This window comes from Mastacembelus armatus, chromosome 17 (assembly GCF_900324485.2).
Source record: "Mastacembelus armatus chromosome 17, fMasArm1.2, whole genome shotgun sequence".
In the NCBI taxonomy this organism is placed as follows: Eukaryota; Metazoa; Chordata; class Actinopteri; order Synbranchiformes; family Mastacembelidae; genus Mastacembelus; species Mastacembelus armatus.
In genome coordinates this window covers 18,712,960-18,728,592 of record NC_046649.1, presented here as the reverse complement: position 1 = coordinate 18,728,592, position 15,633 = coordinate 18,712,960, and the positions used below count along the sequence as shown (strand labels likewise).

General features: G+C 37.4%; 1 protein-coding gene across 2 annotated transcripts in view; it reads right to left on the bottom strand.

The window, feature by feature from the left end:
- Nucleotides 1-15,633, bottom strand: part of vav3b (vav 3 guanine nucleotide exchange factor b) — a 50,249-nt gene extending 34,616 nt beyond the window's left edge. Inside the window, exons 1-9 of one of the 2 annotated variants that reach the window (XM_026313098.2) lie at nucleotides 15,224-15,633; nucleotides 11,872-11,988; nucleotides 5,027-5,085; nucleotides 4,683-4,748; nucleotides 3,841-3,958; nucleotides 2,073-2,165; nucleotides 1,288-1,356; nucleotides 1,100-1,203; nucleotides 371-470 (exon numbers count right to left, since the gene is read on the bottom strand). In XM_026313098.2, the coding sequence (XP_026168883.1) occupies nucleotides 371-470; nucleotides 1,100-1,203; nucleotides 1,288-1,356; nucleotides 2,073-2,165; nucleotides 3,841-3,958; nucleotides 4,683-4,748; nucleotides 5,027-5,085; nucleotides 11,872-11,988; nucleotides 15,224-15,427 (930 nt within the window). In that variant the 5' untranslated portion in view covers nucleotides 15,428-15,633. The remainder of the gene's footprint in view (nucleotides 1-370; nucleotides 471-1,099; nucleotides 1,204-1,287; nucleotides 1,357-2,072; nucleotides 2,166-3,840; nucleotides 3,959-4,682; nucleotides 4,749-5,026; nucleotides 5,086-11,871; nucleotides 11,989-15,223) is intronic. The other variant, XM_026313099.2, reaches the window with a different exon arrangement.

The following is a 15,633-nucleotide window of genomic DNA, read 5'->3' as shown; positions in this document are numbered from 1 at the left end:
CCAACAGGACAAATCACACTGGGCAACAAATTTTGCCTGAACTAAATAAGTGAAATACAATTTCAGATTGAACATGTCACTCAGGAATTTGAGAAAGTAAATATAATACAACGTATTTGACTGCATGTTTTTGATATGCAGCATACACTCAAGAGGGAGATTTTCATGACCAGCAGCCAAAAACCAGTTCAAGACTTTTCAAGAAGGTGTTCACAAAGCAAATTGTTTTTTGCCAGATATAATGCAATAAAGAAAACACCTAATATATATGTAGTGCACAATATACACACTAGGAGCCGCTGGAAAACTGTGTGCATGAGAGGTTGTGTGTGTATATGTCACTGAAGGGCAGCTTCTTCAGGTTTCTAACCTCCAGCTTCAGACGAACATCCTCTTTCTCTTTACAAATGAGGTCTAATACAGCGATAGCGATCTCCACCCGACTGCAGTATATTCCATAAATGAGCAATCTACAGTTCAGAAGAAAGGAAATGAGGCCATGAGAAGTGAATTACAGTGTATAAGTGGGGGAAATGTGCTTTCACAAAATATTATGTTGCAAGTATCAAGAGATTCTCTGATACAGAACTTGTTGCAAAACAAATTCACACTGCATCATGATATTCATTCAACTAACATCAAAATCCTTTCACAGAAAAGGGACTAGGCTCTCAAAAAGCAGGCGTCAATCAAACTCTGTGTCTTTTCACAACATTCTGCAGTCTTTCACTTTCACAGGATTGAATACAGAGAAGATATAGAACACGCTGCATAAAATCTGAGCCTTTTAACACCAACATGGTCTAAGTGAACCTAAGATGAAATGTTTTGTAACCCTAAAGCTGATAATGAGACCTAACTGCAAATGACAACTGGGCAAGAAACCAATTTAAGAATTCACAAATAATGAAAACTACAACAAATCACAAATCCAGAAAACTGACAGTGTGTGTTTTAAATGATGTGTCTTTTTGACTTTAAATGTAAAAGGCTCACAAAGGAGAAAGTTCCAATGAAAGAAAGTAGTGAAGCGTGTGTGTTGCGTGTGTTTTCTTCTTATCAACAATACAACATTTAATGGAAATGTGTTGATGAATACTTCTCTTTGTAGTTGATAAAGATCTGGTAGAGATTTAAGGCATTGCTGTTCAAGATGGAGTCCTGCAAATCAACCATCAGGCTCTTGTGAAGTTTAACCAAATCCTGCATTAGAAAAGCCATCAGTAACTGGACATAAACATTGTATTTTCCTATCACATGGCAAGATCAGAAACCTCTGAGACTTACTGGAATATTGAGAAATACTTTGTCAATTTCATCTGGAGAGAAGAACTTCTTCAGAGGAGTCAGGAAATACTGAAACATTTTTTAAAAAAACCCAAATCAAACTTTACAGTTTCTTTATTCTCAATAACTGTTTACTTACTTGGAAATGATCAACAAACTACAAACTATAAAATGTCATGTGTATTAATAAGTGACTTGCTGTGATGTACTCATACTGAAACAAATAACAGGCGTCACATAAGATATCGGATAAAAGGTCAATAGCAAGCCCATCTAGGGAATTGATATCTGGGAATTTCCCCCAAATGCCCCTACAGTACGTACGTGTTGGGCTAAAAATGCAAAAATGTAAAAATGCTGTCTAACAATCAATATAGTGCAATGTTAGTAAGAGCAAAGATGACTGCCTGTCCACTGAGTGCTAAGTGAGCTAACAAGTGATATGTAACATGTTTAGTATCTCAAAATACACACTATACAATTGAAGATACAACACAGGAAATCACGTAATTGTGACAAGAAAAACATGTTTAGTCAAGCATAAGTACTTTCAAAGATATGCCTGCCTCTTTGTGGACACTGACAACCTGCCAAGACCCTTTTGAGAGAATGATTACAAAATTTGAACTTGTAATCATTAAATTATGCTCTTAATCTGTAGGACAGTGCTCTTGAATAAAGAAAGAAGAAATGAAGAAGAAACAAGTCTTCATATAAATCTCTCATTCGTCCTGTAACAGTACGTGACCTCGGTGCAGAGAAAACTATTAAAGGAGGTTCAGTACCTTCTCAATGGACTCCAGGGTCTCTGTGTATTTCTCCTCAGTCTGTTTGATCTCTGTAAGGCAGCAGCTCCGGACATCCACCTCTGTCTGCTTCTGGAAAGATGACCACTTTAGACAGTGCTAAACCTATATGTATTTGATTTGATGAAGAAATTTAGACTTGTGTTTGTGTTTACCTGCAGACAAGAAACTTTATACCACAAGCATATTCATAATATGTAGTAAGAACACTGAAATTAAAGGTCTGTATCCATATCACATTTCAGAATTTGGAAATGGAAATAAAGTCTTTTTACTACAAGCTATTTACAATCGGCAGTATTTTTAAAGCAGCATGTGCAGACTTCCTCCTGCATGTATCACGCAACTATAAAGTGCAGTGGGCGGCTGATAAAAAGATGGACAATCAGTGCTCTCTGAGATCACAGCTGAGTTCAGCCCCTGCAGGTCTGGGCAACATCAACAAAACATTTCAAACATTAATCAGGAACTGGGAAAAAATTCCCAGTGGCTTGTATATGGTCGACTTTTTGGTCTAAAAACACTCATTTTTGTAAACATTAGATGGTGTAGCTGTGTACTAGTTGACTAATATAAGTAAAATGCTCACAAGCAATATACTCAATTAACCTTCTATATATATTATCCTTTCAGTTATACTACTATTTGTAGTATGGTTCAGCAATAGGTAGCATTGAGATTCAGTGTTTAACACTTTCAGTTCACACCAGGAAGGTTCTCGGTTCAAACCCTAATTGCATGTTGTTCCTGCATCTGTGTGGGTTTTCTCCACTGACAGTCCAAACACATGCAGGTTAGGTTAGGTTTAGGGTGAGGTGAAGGCCAAAACTGAAATAAGTTAGTGAAATCTAATACTGCTTTTGTTTCCTTTATTATGTGAGTTGATTTTAACAAGATTAATATGGAACAAAATGAGATGGCTAACAAACAAATTGTCACATTTTTCATCCAGTGCATGCTATTTGAAGGTTGCAACTGTGACTTCTTGCATATGCAGATTATCACTGAAATTATACTGGTCACAACTGCTTGGTACTGTTCTGCTGCTAGATGCACAACACAGTGCAGTAGTTGGACCATGTACTGACAACAGTTTAAAAAAACTGCAAATGTCAAACTCTGTCTATAGTCACGACATATTCATTAGTAGTAGCTACTTTATCAGCAATAATGCAAACGCGAACTGTTCATTTTCACTGGCAACCACCAGGAACATTGTTGTTAATTGTTAAAAACATACTGTACATACTTACAGGACTGCATTTTAAGAATGCATTTGACAGGTAAGTGCAATGGCTAAACAGTTAATAAAAAAGTTAATAAAAATCCAAAATTGACCCCTGTTGAAGTATGAGTTGGTAACTGTGTAAATATATGAACCCAAATACTGTACCTTTATAGTATAATTTTGAAGGCACTCAAATTTTATCATCCATTTTCGTCACTTACTACTTGTACTCTGCTACATTTCATTAGAAATTATTGTTTTATAGCTACTACATTTATCTGACATCTATAATGACTAGTTACTTTTTAAAAACTGTTATATATAAATATTAGAGATCATAAAATATGATACATTGGTCTATAGATTAGGCTGGTCAGTTAAATATGAACTTGTTAAAATTTGCTCCACTTTTACAGGCTAGACTGTTAAATTTGAAGAATTTCTAAGTATTCTGCAAAAATTAAATGTGTGTGTGTTTGTGTGGTTGTGTGTCTGTGTTTGGCTGACTCATTGTGGTACCAATGGGGGCTGCTGCTCAGTCCTCATGAGGTCTTCATAGATCTCGCCACCTGCATAGTCTTCTTCCAGTCCATAGACTGCCGCATACAATTCATCCTCGTCCTCAGGGACATTCTGACTATGACACACAGACACACATTAGTGGCTCTAAAATGCACTGATTATCCATCACAAATTACATCTGGCAACCATTTGTGGAAAATGTAAACAATAATAGCAGTTATAGTGACACAGCTATTGTAAATGGCTGTTTGCTCTGTATCAGAAGCAGCATTTAGCAGTAAGGCATTTACAGTATAAATAATAAGCAACACACTTTATTTGCCATCTGTGTGAAAAAAAAATGTTTTTATCCATTATAAAAATAGCTGAGTAATGCAATAATAAATAAAATATGTGGACTTTCTCTACTCATACTCATCATTAATTACTACTCACTGGTTATAATAGAGAATGAAATACTTCAGAAAGGAATAATGTGCAATTCCAAGAGCACATGCTCAAAAATCTGATGTGACATGAAAATAAAACAGATATTATATCTGCCCTATACATATTTGGCTTGCCTTATTTGTTTTTCTTTATCAATCAAACTGTCAACAGCGCTCATTCAGAAGCTTGATGTGGGTGGACTGCAAGCACTCAGCAAAAACATGCAGAATTACTCATTCATTTCCTCTGACAGTAACAGAGAAGGGGAGCCAACCCTTTTACCAAAACATGTGGGTGTCCAGACCCCTGGAGAGCATGGATTATATGCAGAGCTGGTTCTGCTGCTGAGCACTATAATCATGTTTTATCAACACCAGTAATGGGCCTTCAGAGAGGAGCCTCATACATACTCAATCATGTCTTCCAGATTATTGTAAATGTCCTCATCTTTCAGACTCTCCTCTGTTGGAAATGGCCTGGAAATGACAGCAAATCAGCATGAGGTTCAGTGTTTAACAGAAAAATTACTATGAAGAAGCTATTGAACAGTTACTTCCAGAACAACCTAATATGACTTTGCATAGCAGAAATTGACACATCTGGAAAAACTGGACATTGGTGAGTAAGAGGTGGCTATGTGTGGCAGCAGTGACAGTAAGGAGAGGAGCAGTTGGTGGTGAAGGTTTACCAAAAAGCTTGCCTACCATAACTTTATGAAATATCTACTGACTATGTTTAACATTTGGTGACTTACTTGTATCCTCCTTGCAGTGCAATAGGTGTGTAAGAGAGCTTGGATAGAGTGTCCATAACCTGTTGAAACAAAGGTGAAAGAGACTTAGTGAATGTCAGTGCAATGTTATATCATACTGGAATACTCATTTTTATGCTCTACTGCAAAAATTGCATTCTCTGGGGTATTTAAACAAAGCACTTAAAGTGTCAGATCACAGGAAACTGAACTTGGGAGAACAGATTTCAGATACTATGCTGCAGAAACAAATAAAAGTGAGCCTTTGCGTTTAATGATTTTTAAAAGACGAAAGACTACTTAAGTGTTTATAACTTCACGTGTTATTGCTCTCTAGTAAAAAACTCAAATTTGTCTGTGTGAAATGTTCTGTGTATGTCTATTCATAAACTGTATAATGTTATGTACATATGCACATTAGCTACCACTTAAAATGCTAATTTCAGGCATCTGAAGATACCGAGCATTAACACCATTCCCTGGACAAATCCATCCAAGGATATTTTCTGTCATGGCTCTACTACAGCTATCTTATAGCTAATGGCATAATATTACCAAAACGGTATCCAGATAAATGGAAAAGCAAAGTGGTAGCAGATTCAGTGACAACTAATATGTGCTCAACAAGCTAGAAAAAAAAACTTTTCCTTGGGCAAAATAAAACTCGTGCTGTGGAGACCAAAGCAAAATTCAGTATATCACTGTATATAAACATCGAGCAAAATATGTCAGAACAAACCAGCACAACATATAAAACTTTACTGGGCCCCTTCAAAATTTGACTTTGTTATATTATTACGACTATCTATTTTCCTCTGTAGTACTTATACCTATACCATTACTTTTAGCTGTTTTAGCTGTGTATTGCAGCATACGAGTTGTATAGTAATGTAGTTTTGTAATGTAACATATATATATATATATATATATATATATATATATATATATATAATATAAACATTTTGCATGCAAAGAAACAAACACACACACACACATATATATATATATATATATAAAGAAAGAAACAAACACACACATATATATATATATATATATATATATATATGTGTGTGTGTGTTTGTTTCTTTGTGTTTTGTTTCTATTATTTATATTATTATATTTTCTTCCCTACTGCTGACCCTTTTGGTCTTGGTGGCCTTTTGGGTCTTGAATCTGCTTGTGTGCTTCCTGACAGATGGCCTGGTGTACCAGTCATTTCCTGGTCTTTGGGGGCCACTAGCCATTTACAGATTAACCACATGCTGAATATCCACCAAGTACCTCTCATTCAACAACCACCCATCCATCCATTATCTATACCATAACCAGGGTCACGAGGATCTGCTGGAGCCTATCCCAGCTCTCTCTGGGTGAAAGGCAGGGGTACACCCTGGACAGGTCACCAGTCCATCACAGGGCCACATAGAGACAAACAACCTCACACACTCACACTCACTCCTATGGGCAATTTAGAGTCACCAATCAACCTGACATACATGTTTTTGGACTGTGGGAGGAAACCAGAGTACCTGGAGTAAACCCACACAAGCACAGGGAGAACATGCAAACTCCACACAGAAAGGTTTCGAACTAGGAACCTCCTTGAAGTGAGCCAACCACCAAGCCACCATGCTGCCCAAAATGTTTATACATACATGCAAAATGTTTATACATACATTGCAAACCTGTACATCCTGTCTAGGGAAAAACTAAATTAATTATACCAAGACTTCAAATTTAAATAAAGACCAATGACAGCAAAATGTTAACAGAGAGACAGAAAGACAGAGAAAGGGAACTGCAGTAGATAGTCATGCAAGATTAAACTCACAGTTTTGCATCAGACTGCATGACTGCCTGCAGGGTTGTGTGTGTGAGTGAGATGGTGTTTGCGTGTAAGATCGTGTGAAATAGAAAATGTAAGTGAGAAAGCTCTGATGAAAAGAGCTAAATATCTGCATTCTCTGCAAAAACATTTTTAGTAATCTGAATCTTTAAAAATCTGATTTTCATGATGATATAAGTATATAAAATATATGATATATGACGATATAAGCAAATAAATCATAGTCATAGTCAGAAAAAATATACCTTTATTGAAGCTATACATTTATGTTCGTCATCAGATTTAAGCAATTAAAAATAAGCATTTTTTCCCTTATACAATTGTTGCACATTTATCTCAAGTCTGCTAACACAAATGAAACTGGACTGATTTAAACTCTGGAAGCTGTTTGTTATATATATAGGCAGGCGTGTGCCTTCAGGGCTTGTAAAAATTATGAACAGTGTCCATGAACAGTGTACATCAATTTTGTCCACTCAGATATAAAATCACTACTGACAAACGAATTAACCATATGATGCTGCAATTGACTTGTCCTGACTGACACTACAGTATTGACCGTTCACAAAGCGCAGTCAGTAGAGTATTCAGGACAAACAGTGAAAGGAAATATAATGTGTATTTGATGAAAATGACATTATATTTCCTCAAATTTCTTAGATTGCCCCCAAAGTTAAAGAAGCAAGCTTGTGACCAAAAATATGACAGTTAAATGTCCAGACTGGCAAGAATAAAATCTGAGTGGTGCAAGTGACAAAGAGGTGTTTGCCCCTCCCTCATCAACACCACTGTGGCTCCTCTGAGCAGGTCAATAAACCCGAATGTTCCAGTGGAGATACTCATAGACCAGCAGTAAAAACTGTGGTTGTAGTGAGCAGCTTTCAGATGTGTGTATTAACAACAACACACGGCATGTATTTATGTGTCATTAAAAATAAAGCACATGTAAAAAAAAATCTACCAGTTAACGCTTTCACCTTATCATTTTTATGTTTGGTATCAAGACGTTTCAAGTAATAACATGTAATAACAAATACTCTGTTTTTAGGTTTTGGATGTGCATGCACGGTTAAAAAAAGATGCTTGATAGGGTTAGATAAAGCAGTCTGTCTATCTGCAGTTTGTCTCCTCTTCCTGTGTGAATGAGTGCTGTGGCTTTGGCTGAACCCAGGTGTGCTTGTGACTTAAAAGAGTCCTGTTTATAGTGTGAGAGATCAGCTTTAAAACTGCAAAAGGCTTCTGAATCTTCACAAGTTATCTTAAAACACTCAAAATCTCTGTTTGAAGTGATACAATTTCACTTATTTGCAATATGGTTTTATGTACTTACAAGTTTAATATGCAGCTGTGTATCACTGTTTCATGACTAACACCTACAGCACACCCAAAGTCACATTAACTGAGTTCAGAAAATCTTTGAACTGCTATAAATTTCACTTTAAAAACAATATGTATTAAGGGAAAGACATTGAATGAATGATTTGATGCCTGTGGTATTTTAGCAACTTATTCACCATCAGTGTAAATTTAATTCCACGGAACGCATCACACCTGCTCCAACTGATATAACCACAGATAGATGAAGTCATTATGCAGGGCTTAGTTTTTTTGTTTTTTTTTTAGTACTAAAAGAGCATAACAAAAAAAGAAATATCAGTTCTTAAAGTGAGAAAGAAGAACCCATACAAAGAAAGAAAGAAATAACCCATACAAATATGCTGGATAAATCCAACCTTTATTTACTTTATGTTATAAAGTGTAAATCATCAGATCTTAAAAAACAAACCGTTCTCATACTTGCCCAATGAGCTGAGACTTTAAGCCACATATGACTTGAGAAGCAAACCTACAAGCTCGTCCAGCCACAGCGGTTAGTGTGGCCTAGTTACAAAGTGTATGTTAAAGCTCCAGAGTACCATGAAACAAAGAATAAGGACACTTGCAACACTGTGTATGTCACATAGAACTGAACCATCGTTGTTTCCCTATTTAAGAAGACAAATTGCACACAGTTACATTTTAACACCAGGCAAGTTAACGTTCAGAGTTCCAGCCAAGACTACTCTCAAAACTATTTTTAGGTCCCCAAAAACTAAACTCACTAGTGTCCACAGATTTCGGACCATCTCATGATTATTTATGCATGCTAGGGCAGGAAGGAGGCTCCATGTCTCCATCTATATTTTTTTAGCTGCAGCAGGTAACTGTAACATAGTTTGGAACTGCAGTGTCTCTCACTGTTTACTCTCTCACTGATGGGTTGGTGATAATGACTCTACAGACCTCAGTATTTTAGAAGGTTTTCCTCTACTTCTAAGTCGCCCGCAGAGGGACAAACAGCTGGACAATAAAGAGCTTTTCAGATTCTGTTACACTGCCATTTTTTTTACTTTTGGACAGAACCAGACTAGCTCTTTTTCCCATTTCCAGCCTTTGTTCAAAGCTAAGCTAATCACCTGCTGGCTATAACTTCATATTCACCATACAGACACAAGAGTGTCATGAATTCATAACTCTCAGCAACACAAGGAGCATGAGTAGTTATTTTATTAACCATTACTATTTTATTAACCATGCTTATTAAATGTTCTTCTCCCATGCTTCCTGTCTGAGTCCTGTTTATTTTGGCCATTCTGTCCCTGTCTCCCTCCTGCCCAGTGTCAGCTGGGATTGGCTCCAGCCCTCTGGTGACCCTCTACACTGCGGGATAAGTGGTATAATAATAATGCGGTAGTAATAATAGATGGAAGGAAGGATGTCTCTCTGCCATGCCCTTGCACCCATCAGATATCCTCAGATTTCCCTCCCTGACTTCCAGAAACACCTGTCTCCTACTCTTAAAACTGTCAGTGGGTGCCTGTATACCTGATCCCATTTCCCTCATTAGCTTATTGTATAATGTCCACAAGTATTCTTCAACCAGTTCCCTGCTAGATTGTCTCTTGTGCCAGACCAGTAGTTTTCTAGTCTTCCTTTCTGTTTATCTGTCTTTGACCTCTGGCCTGTTTTTTTTGGACTTTTGTTGTTTACCTGTAATCCTAGCCATCACTTCTCTATTAAATCCTTTCACTGCACCTGTCAGCCTGACTGCATGTTTAGCTTTTCTGAAGCTCCATACACCAACTGTGACACCTTCTCGGCTTACTTGAATGATTGCATTTTGCTTTTACTGTGATGTTCATATTTTAGCTAAATAAAATTTAAAAATTAAACAAATGGTTTGTTTCCTTCTCTTCATGCTTCCGGCCTCCAGGCTGCTGCAAGCAGTCTACTTGAGGTGAAGCCTGAAGAAACTCAGCCCAGAAATGTAGGTTAGAGAGCTCTCATTAGATATTCAGTAGACTAATGCTCAATCTAGGGGCAGAGTTGGCACAACTCTACCCCAGTGGATTACACTGGCTGAGATTTGAGATGTAGTCTTTGGATGTTTTCTGGAAAATCAAAAAGTGATTGAACATTTCTTGTTTGGCTGTACAACCCTTCCTGACACCCATCCAACAGTACACCCATATTTTTAACTAATGATGCTAAAAAAAAAAGAAGAAGAAGAAAGTAATGCAGTGATGTAGTGCAATCTTCACTCTCTGGATGCTTGTTTGTTTGATGGGCATCTCTCGAACATGTCTAAGATTATGCAGCCCAGCTTGGATGTACTGTACATATTTGCAGCACCTCCCCTGTGGGATTAACAGCAACCAGATTAACTGGAAGCTTCTTTAGAGCACACTGAACTGAAAGAAATGATTTTGTGCAGGGAAACTACACGCAAAGCTCAATATGCACTCCGGCACAGTTCTCTGATACGTATGAGTGCCCTCTGTTCTCTGAAGGGAAGTGGATTAAACAGTGTAATCATGTATAATATGTCTCAGTGAAAGAATTGTAATATACTTTTCTTTGTCTGGAGATCATTTCTTTCTTTTAACAATTTTCTGATTAAGAAACAAGGAAAGCATTATGCTGTTAAACCACAGGATATACCTTTTAAATGATTTAAAAACCCATATAATACATTCTGGCAAAAATCATTAAAATTATAAAATTAAAGTATTATACATAACAGCGAATAGTTACCTTAAATTAGGTCCTTTTGGCATTAAGGTAAGGTTTTTACAAGCTAGTCTCTCTGTATTTTAGTAAGTAATAAATTCAATTAATGGTAATAAATTAGAAAAATAAATACATCAGTTTAATACAAAGAAAATGCACTTCAAAAGTAAGAAATAAACAGTAATGTACTTCCCCATGGATAGCCTATAAATGTCCAGACAATTCTAAATGCTCCAAGGCAAATTTATGAACTGCACTCAAGTAAAGAAGTGTGGGAATAAGGCTGCGCAGAGTAAGTGTGTGCTTTTTTCAGTGAAGTTAAATCAGGCTTCTGTGCTGTGAGCAGATTCAACTGAGTAGCTAGGAGGAGCACACTACAAACCCACTGACCTGGTAACACTGTGCAAACACTCAAACTGGCTCCCATAATAATGGCAATAAAAAGAAGATGACCAAGCAAGAGAAATGCAATGACAGGCAATAGGTGAAAGAAAGAGTTTGAGTTTCCCCTGGAAGTTTTCTGCTCATATTAATCCAATATTTTCTTATATAATTTCAATTTCATTTTTCTATCTCCAGTATGTAATTGTAGCTGTTAACCAGGGATTTGATGTATTATGTTGAAAAGTGTTTTGTAAAGTGGAACACAGGTTCGGTGTTTGTCTCCCACATTCTCAAAACTCGGCCTACTGTTTCCAACAGTGCGCCCAGTGCTTGGAGAAAAACCGTAAACTGAATTATTGATTAGAGACAACCAGTACAAGCCTCATTATCACTCAGCTGTTGATGTCACATAAATATAACAGGCAGTGCTTGTTCAAATTCAGGAAAAGAAGAAAAGAGGACAGAGCAAAATTAATTTGACTGCTTTCATGTATCGTCATAAATGAAAGCATGGGACTGTTTAATTGTCTTGTCACAGAAAAAAAAAAATCATATATGTAGATGTTACCTTGCCAAAGTCCCGAACATCAAAGAGATCAAAAGCTTCAAATAAGTCGCTTTTCTTCATCCCAAACACATCACAGCAAGATATAAGAAATGTCCGGATGTTCTTCAAGCACAGGAACTGAAAATGGCAAAAATGTACACATATCAATTTAATAATAACAAAATGTTGTTCTCTTTTTATTTATATTCATTCATATTAATTTGTATATTATTTACCCAAACGTAGTTTTGTCTGGCTACAACGACCTGAATGCAGAATTTAAAAGCACATTTTCCTGCAATTTAGCTGCCCAGGTTTTGAGAAGCCCATGTCTCAGTTTTCTCAAAGCTCATGTCTCAGTTTTCTCAAAGCTCATGCTGAAGAGTGGAAAATTAAAAATCAATATTTCTTTACAGAAACGGCGCCACAGAATAAGCACAATTTGTCAATAGTCATTTTTGGAAGTACTCTTTGCCAACGAGACAGTCCCCATGAACAGCTGACATAGTTTTTGGACATATATTTTGCTACTGAAAGTTATAAATATTTTCTTTTAATGCTTGGAGCACCACAGATGGAATTAAGTTCACCTCCACTATACTGGTATTCCAGCAGGAATCTGTATTGCATGTTGCAATAAAATATTTTATGCATAATTTAACAGAACAAACCTTTTAGTTCTGTTGTAATCTAAACAATCTAAATAATTCTCTATTACAGCAACACTATGCCACTGAGGGAATTTTGAAGACGCCTTTATAAAAATGAAGATGAACCACATATCCTGCAAAACTGAAAGTGAAAACTGAAAGTTTCATGGTGCAAAATGAAACCACTAACCATGTGCGCTTTTTGGTGTCACTTCCTATTAGGATCTGCATCTCAGTGGGAAGAATGCATTCACTTTTCAACTTCTAAACAGACAGTGTGATTATGGTTATGAGTTAAGCTTCAAGCTTGAGATCTTAGTCAAGCGTGGGCCACTTATACTAAAAATGCTGTACAAATCACACTGTATAGTATTCAAACAGTAAACAACTGTAAGGATATAATTAGCCCTTTCAACCACATTATTGAGTGATGAGTAAACTAGAAGATGAATGTGATCATTAGCAGTAAAAGAGAGAGCTATAACAAGATTCTTGAGAAGAGATATAATTCTTTTTTTATCAGCTCATCGAGGAGGCGCCTGTAATCACTCCACCGCCCCCTGGGGCCCTGTTTGTCTGGAGAGGAAGTGCATGAAGGTGATGGCTTTGCACCAATAGCAGTATCGTAGTCCTGAACACAGCCACAGCTCTGGTGCATATTGTTTTGTTCACATCTAGTTTGAGAGTGAACAAGATCTTTGGTTTCACTGGAGAAAACATGTTTCTTTTTTTGTATGGCTTTGTGAAGGATATTAATGATTTGTTTATTCATAATAGATTACCTTCTGAGGCTTATCTTTTGGATATTTTTTATTATTTATTATCTTATTTGCTCATATACGTTGATGTTTATGCTGACTGATTCTCTCTTGAATGATTTTCTTTGGATATCTGTTGTTATCATTTTCTCAAGGTGGGGTCACACACAAGGTGACTGCCTGTTTATTCATGATGCATATATACAATTTTTACTATCAGTTCCGTGTTTTGTATTTGCACCAAGGCCTGAAAACAAAAGAATACAAACAGCATTTCTGGGTGCATTTTCATCACAGTACACTGCACTCTCGTACGCCAGTCCATTACCTTCAAGCCCTTGTTTCCACTTCCAAGATCGCAGGTCACTAGAGCACAGCGAAAGCCATTTAAAACCTAGAGTTCCATGACACATATGCTTTTCTCACTGATAGCTAAAGGACCATAATCAGATGGCCTATAGCTGCAGGCTATGACAATCCATTGTACATTAGCCCCTGTTGGCTTTTTCTGTCTGTCAAGAACATAAAAGATAAGTGCATTGACAGAGCACAGAAAACTGTAGACTGAGTGCAACCAAATGCCCAGCTAGAAAACTGATTTTTAATTATCTTTGACGCAAAGATTTTTGGTCATTAAATTAAAGGTTTTTTTATTAAATATGTTTTAAGGTTGTGATGCTGCCTTTCAATCATACATTTATGGATTTAAAATTGTACCGTATGAAATTGAGTAACAAATTATTAGGCTTGCTTAAGTTAAACCTTTTTTTGCATGCGTGCTTTGTATCCTGGTCCATATTATTACATTCAATGACCTCAGGTTAAATAGAATCAAGCTAGGTCTAAGTCTGACTAGCTACTGCCTATAAGTAAGTGCAAAGAAAATCTTGTCATGGTGACATAGTGAGTACTTTGATAAGCACACCCAATTTTAGTTATATTTACTGGCTCATACTGAGATACACTGCTATAAAAATCAGTCTCAGTTACATCAACAAAGATCACTATCTGGCCATGTAGCAGAAAATATGTTTCTTAAAGTGTGTACTTTTGTCTTCTAAACACTAACTAAACATGCTATAAGACTTCAAACTCACTGGAAAGCAAACCACAAGCTGATAATAAGAGATCCCTAACTAACGGGTGGATCAAAGCCACGATTTTATCAGGCCTCTCCAGTGGCAGCAGGAGGAATGATGGGTAAAGAGAGGTCAAACCTCAGACCATTGATTTGGGTTTCCCAGGCTAAGGGATGTGCGGTGCACCATCAGTTGTTAAACATCAGTGTTAAAGACACCAAAACAGCACAGACACAGAAGAAGTCAGCTTGGGTTAATTATCATATTTAGAAAACAACTGATGGTTGAAGTCATGTCCAAAGCAGATGATAATCTCCTGTCTGAGTCAGCCAGTGGTTTAAAATAGTGCCAAAGAAAAGAGGATGGCTCTATATTCCCAAATTCTGGACAGTGTGTTGGTCAGATGGAAAATAACCATAAGTTTAGTTTAAACTACAAAATAGCCTACTGGGAATTAATACTGACCTATTTTGAAAGGACAGAATAACCAATCTCCCCCCATTCCTCTGCATTTAACTTATACTAACACCTCAGTTACTGTGGTTGCTTGCAGTTATTTTAACAAAACAAGTATATGCGAGCATGACATCTACTTTTTCTGTGGCGGCATGAGACCTGAATTATTTGTATTTCCTACAACTACTTCTCAAAAAGCAGCTGCCAATTTGTAGCTTGAACTCTAATACGCCTCGATAAACCTCGATAATTTTGCGTTGATATGCCTTCTGGAGCGCCTTCCTATGAAAAACCCTAATTTCATTTGATGGGCATCGCCTACTGTTGACATGACACTTTTAGTGTAGCGCGTCTCTGTCAGCCTAACCCTGCCGTCACAGCATTTTCCCAGTTCCTCTCACATGACACCAGCGCACGATGATCCGTGTACCTGTGACATCTGCGGCCTGAGATTGATCTCCTTCAGGTTGATGGTGCAGGGTCTCAGGTTGTTCAACAGCTGGCACAGTAGCACCCCGTCCCGCAAGGTTTGCGCCAAGTCGAACACCTGCGCTGTGTCCGCAGTTACCCTGTGGTTCGCTGGCAGCACGTTGCAGCTGATCAGCCACATCGCACATTGTCTCCAATACTCCATGTTGTCAGAGAGCGATGAAAACAGCGGCTTGTCGCTAAATATTAAAACTTTGTCTCCTATTTTAAAGCTGTGCACGACATGATACAAGGCTGCGCTCGGCGCCGTCCGCTCGTCTCCAAACTCCAGTATCGCCTCTGGAGGACAGAGAGAGCTGCTGCAGCTTATGATGCACAGCTGCTGACTGCCGTGAAACCTCGTCTGACTGT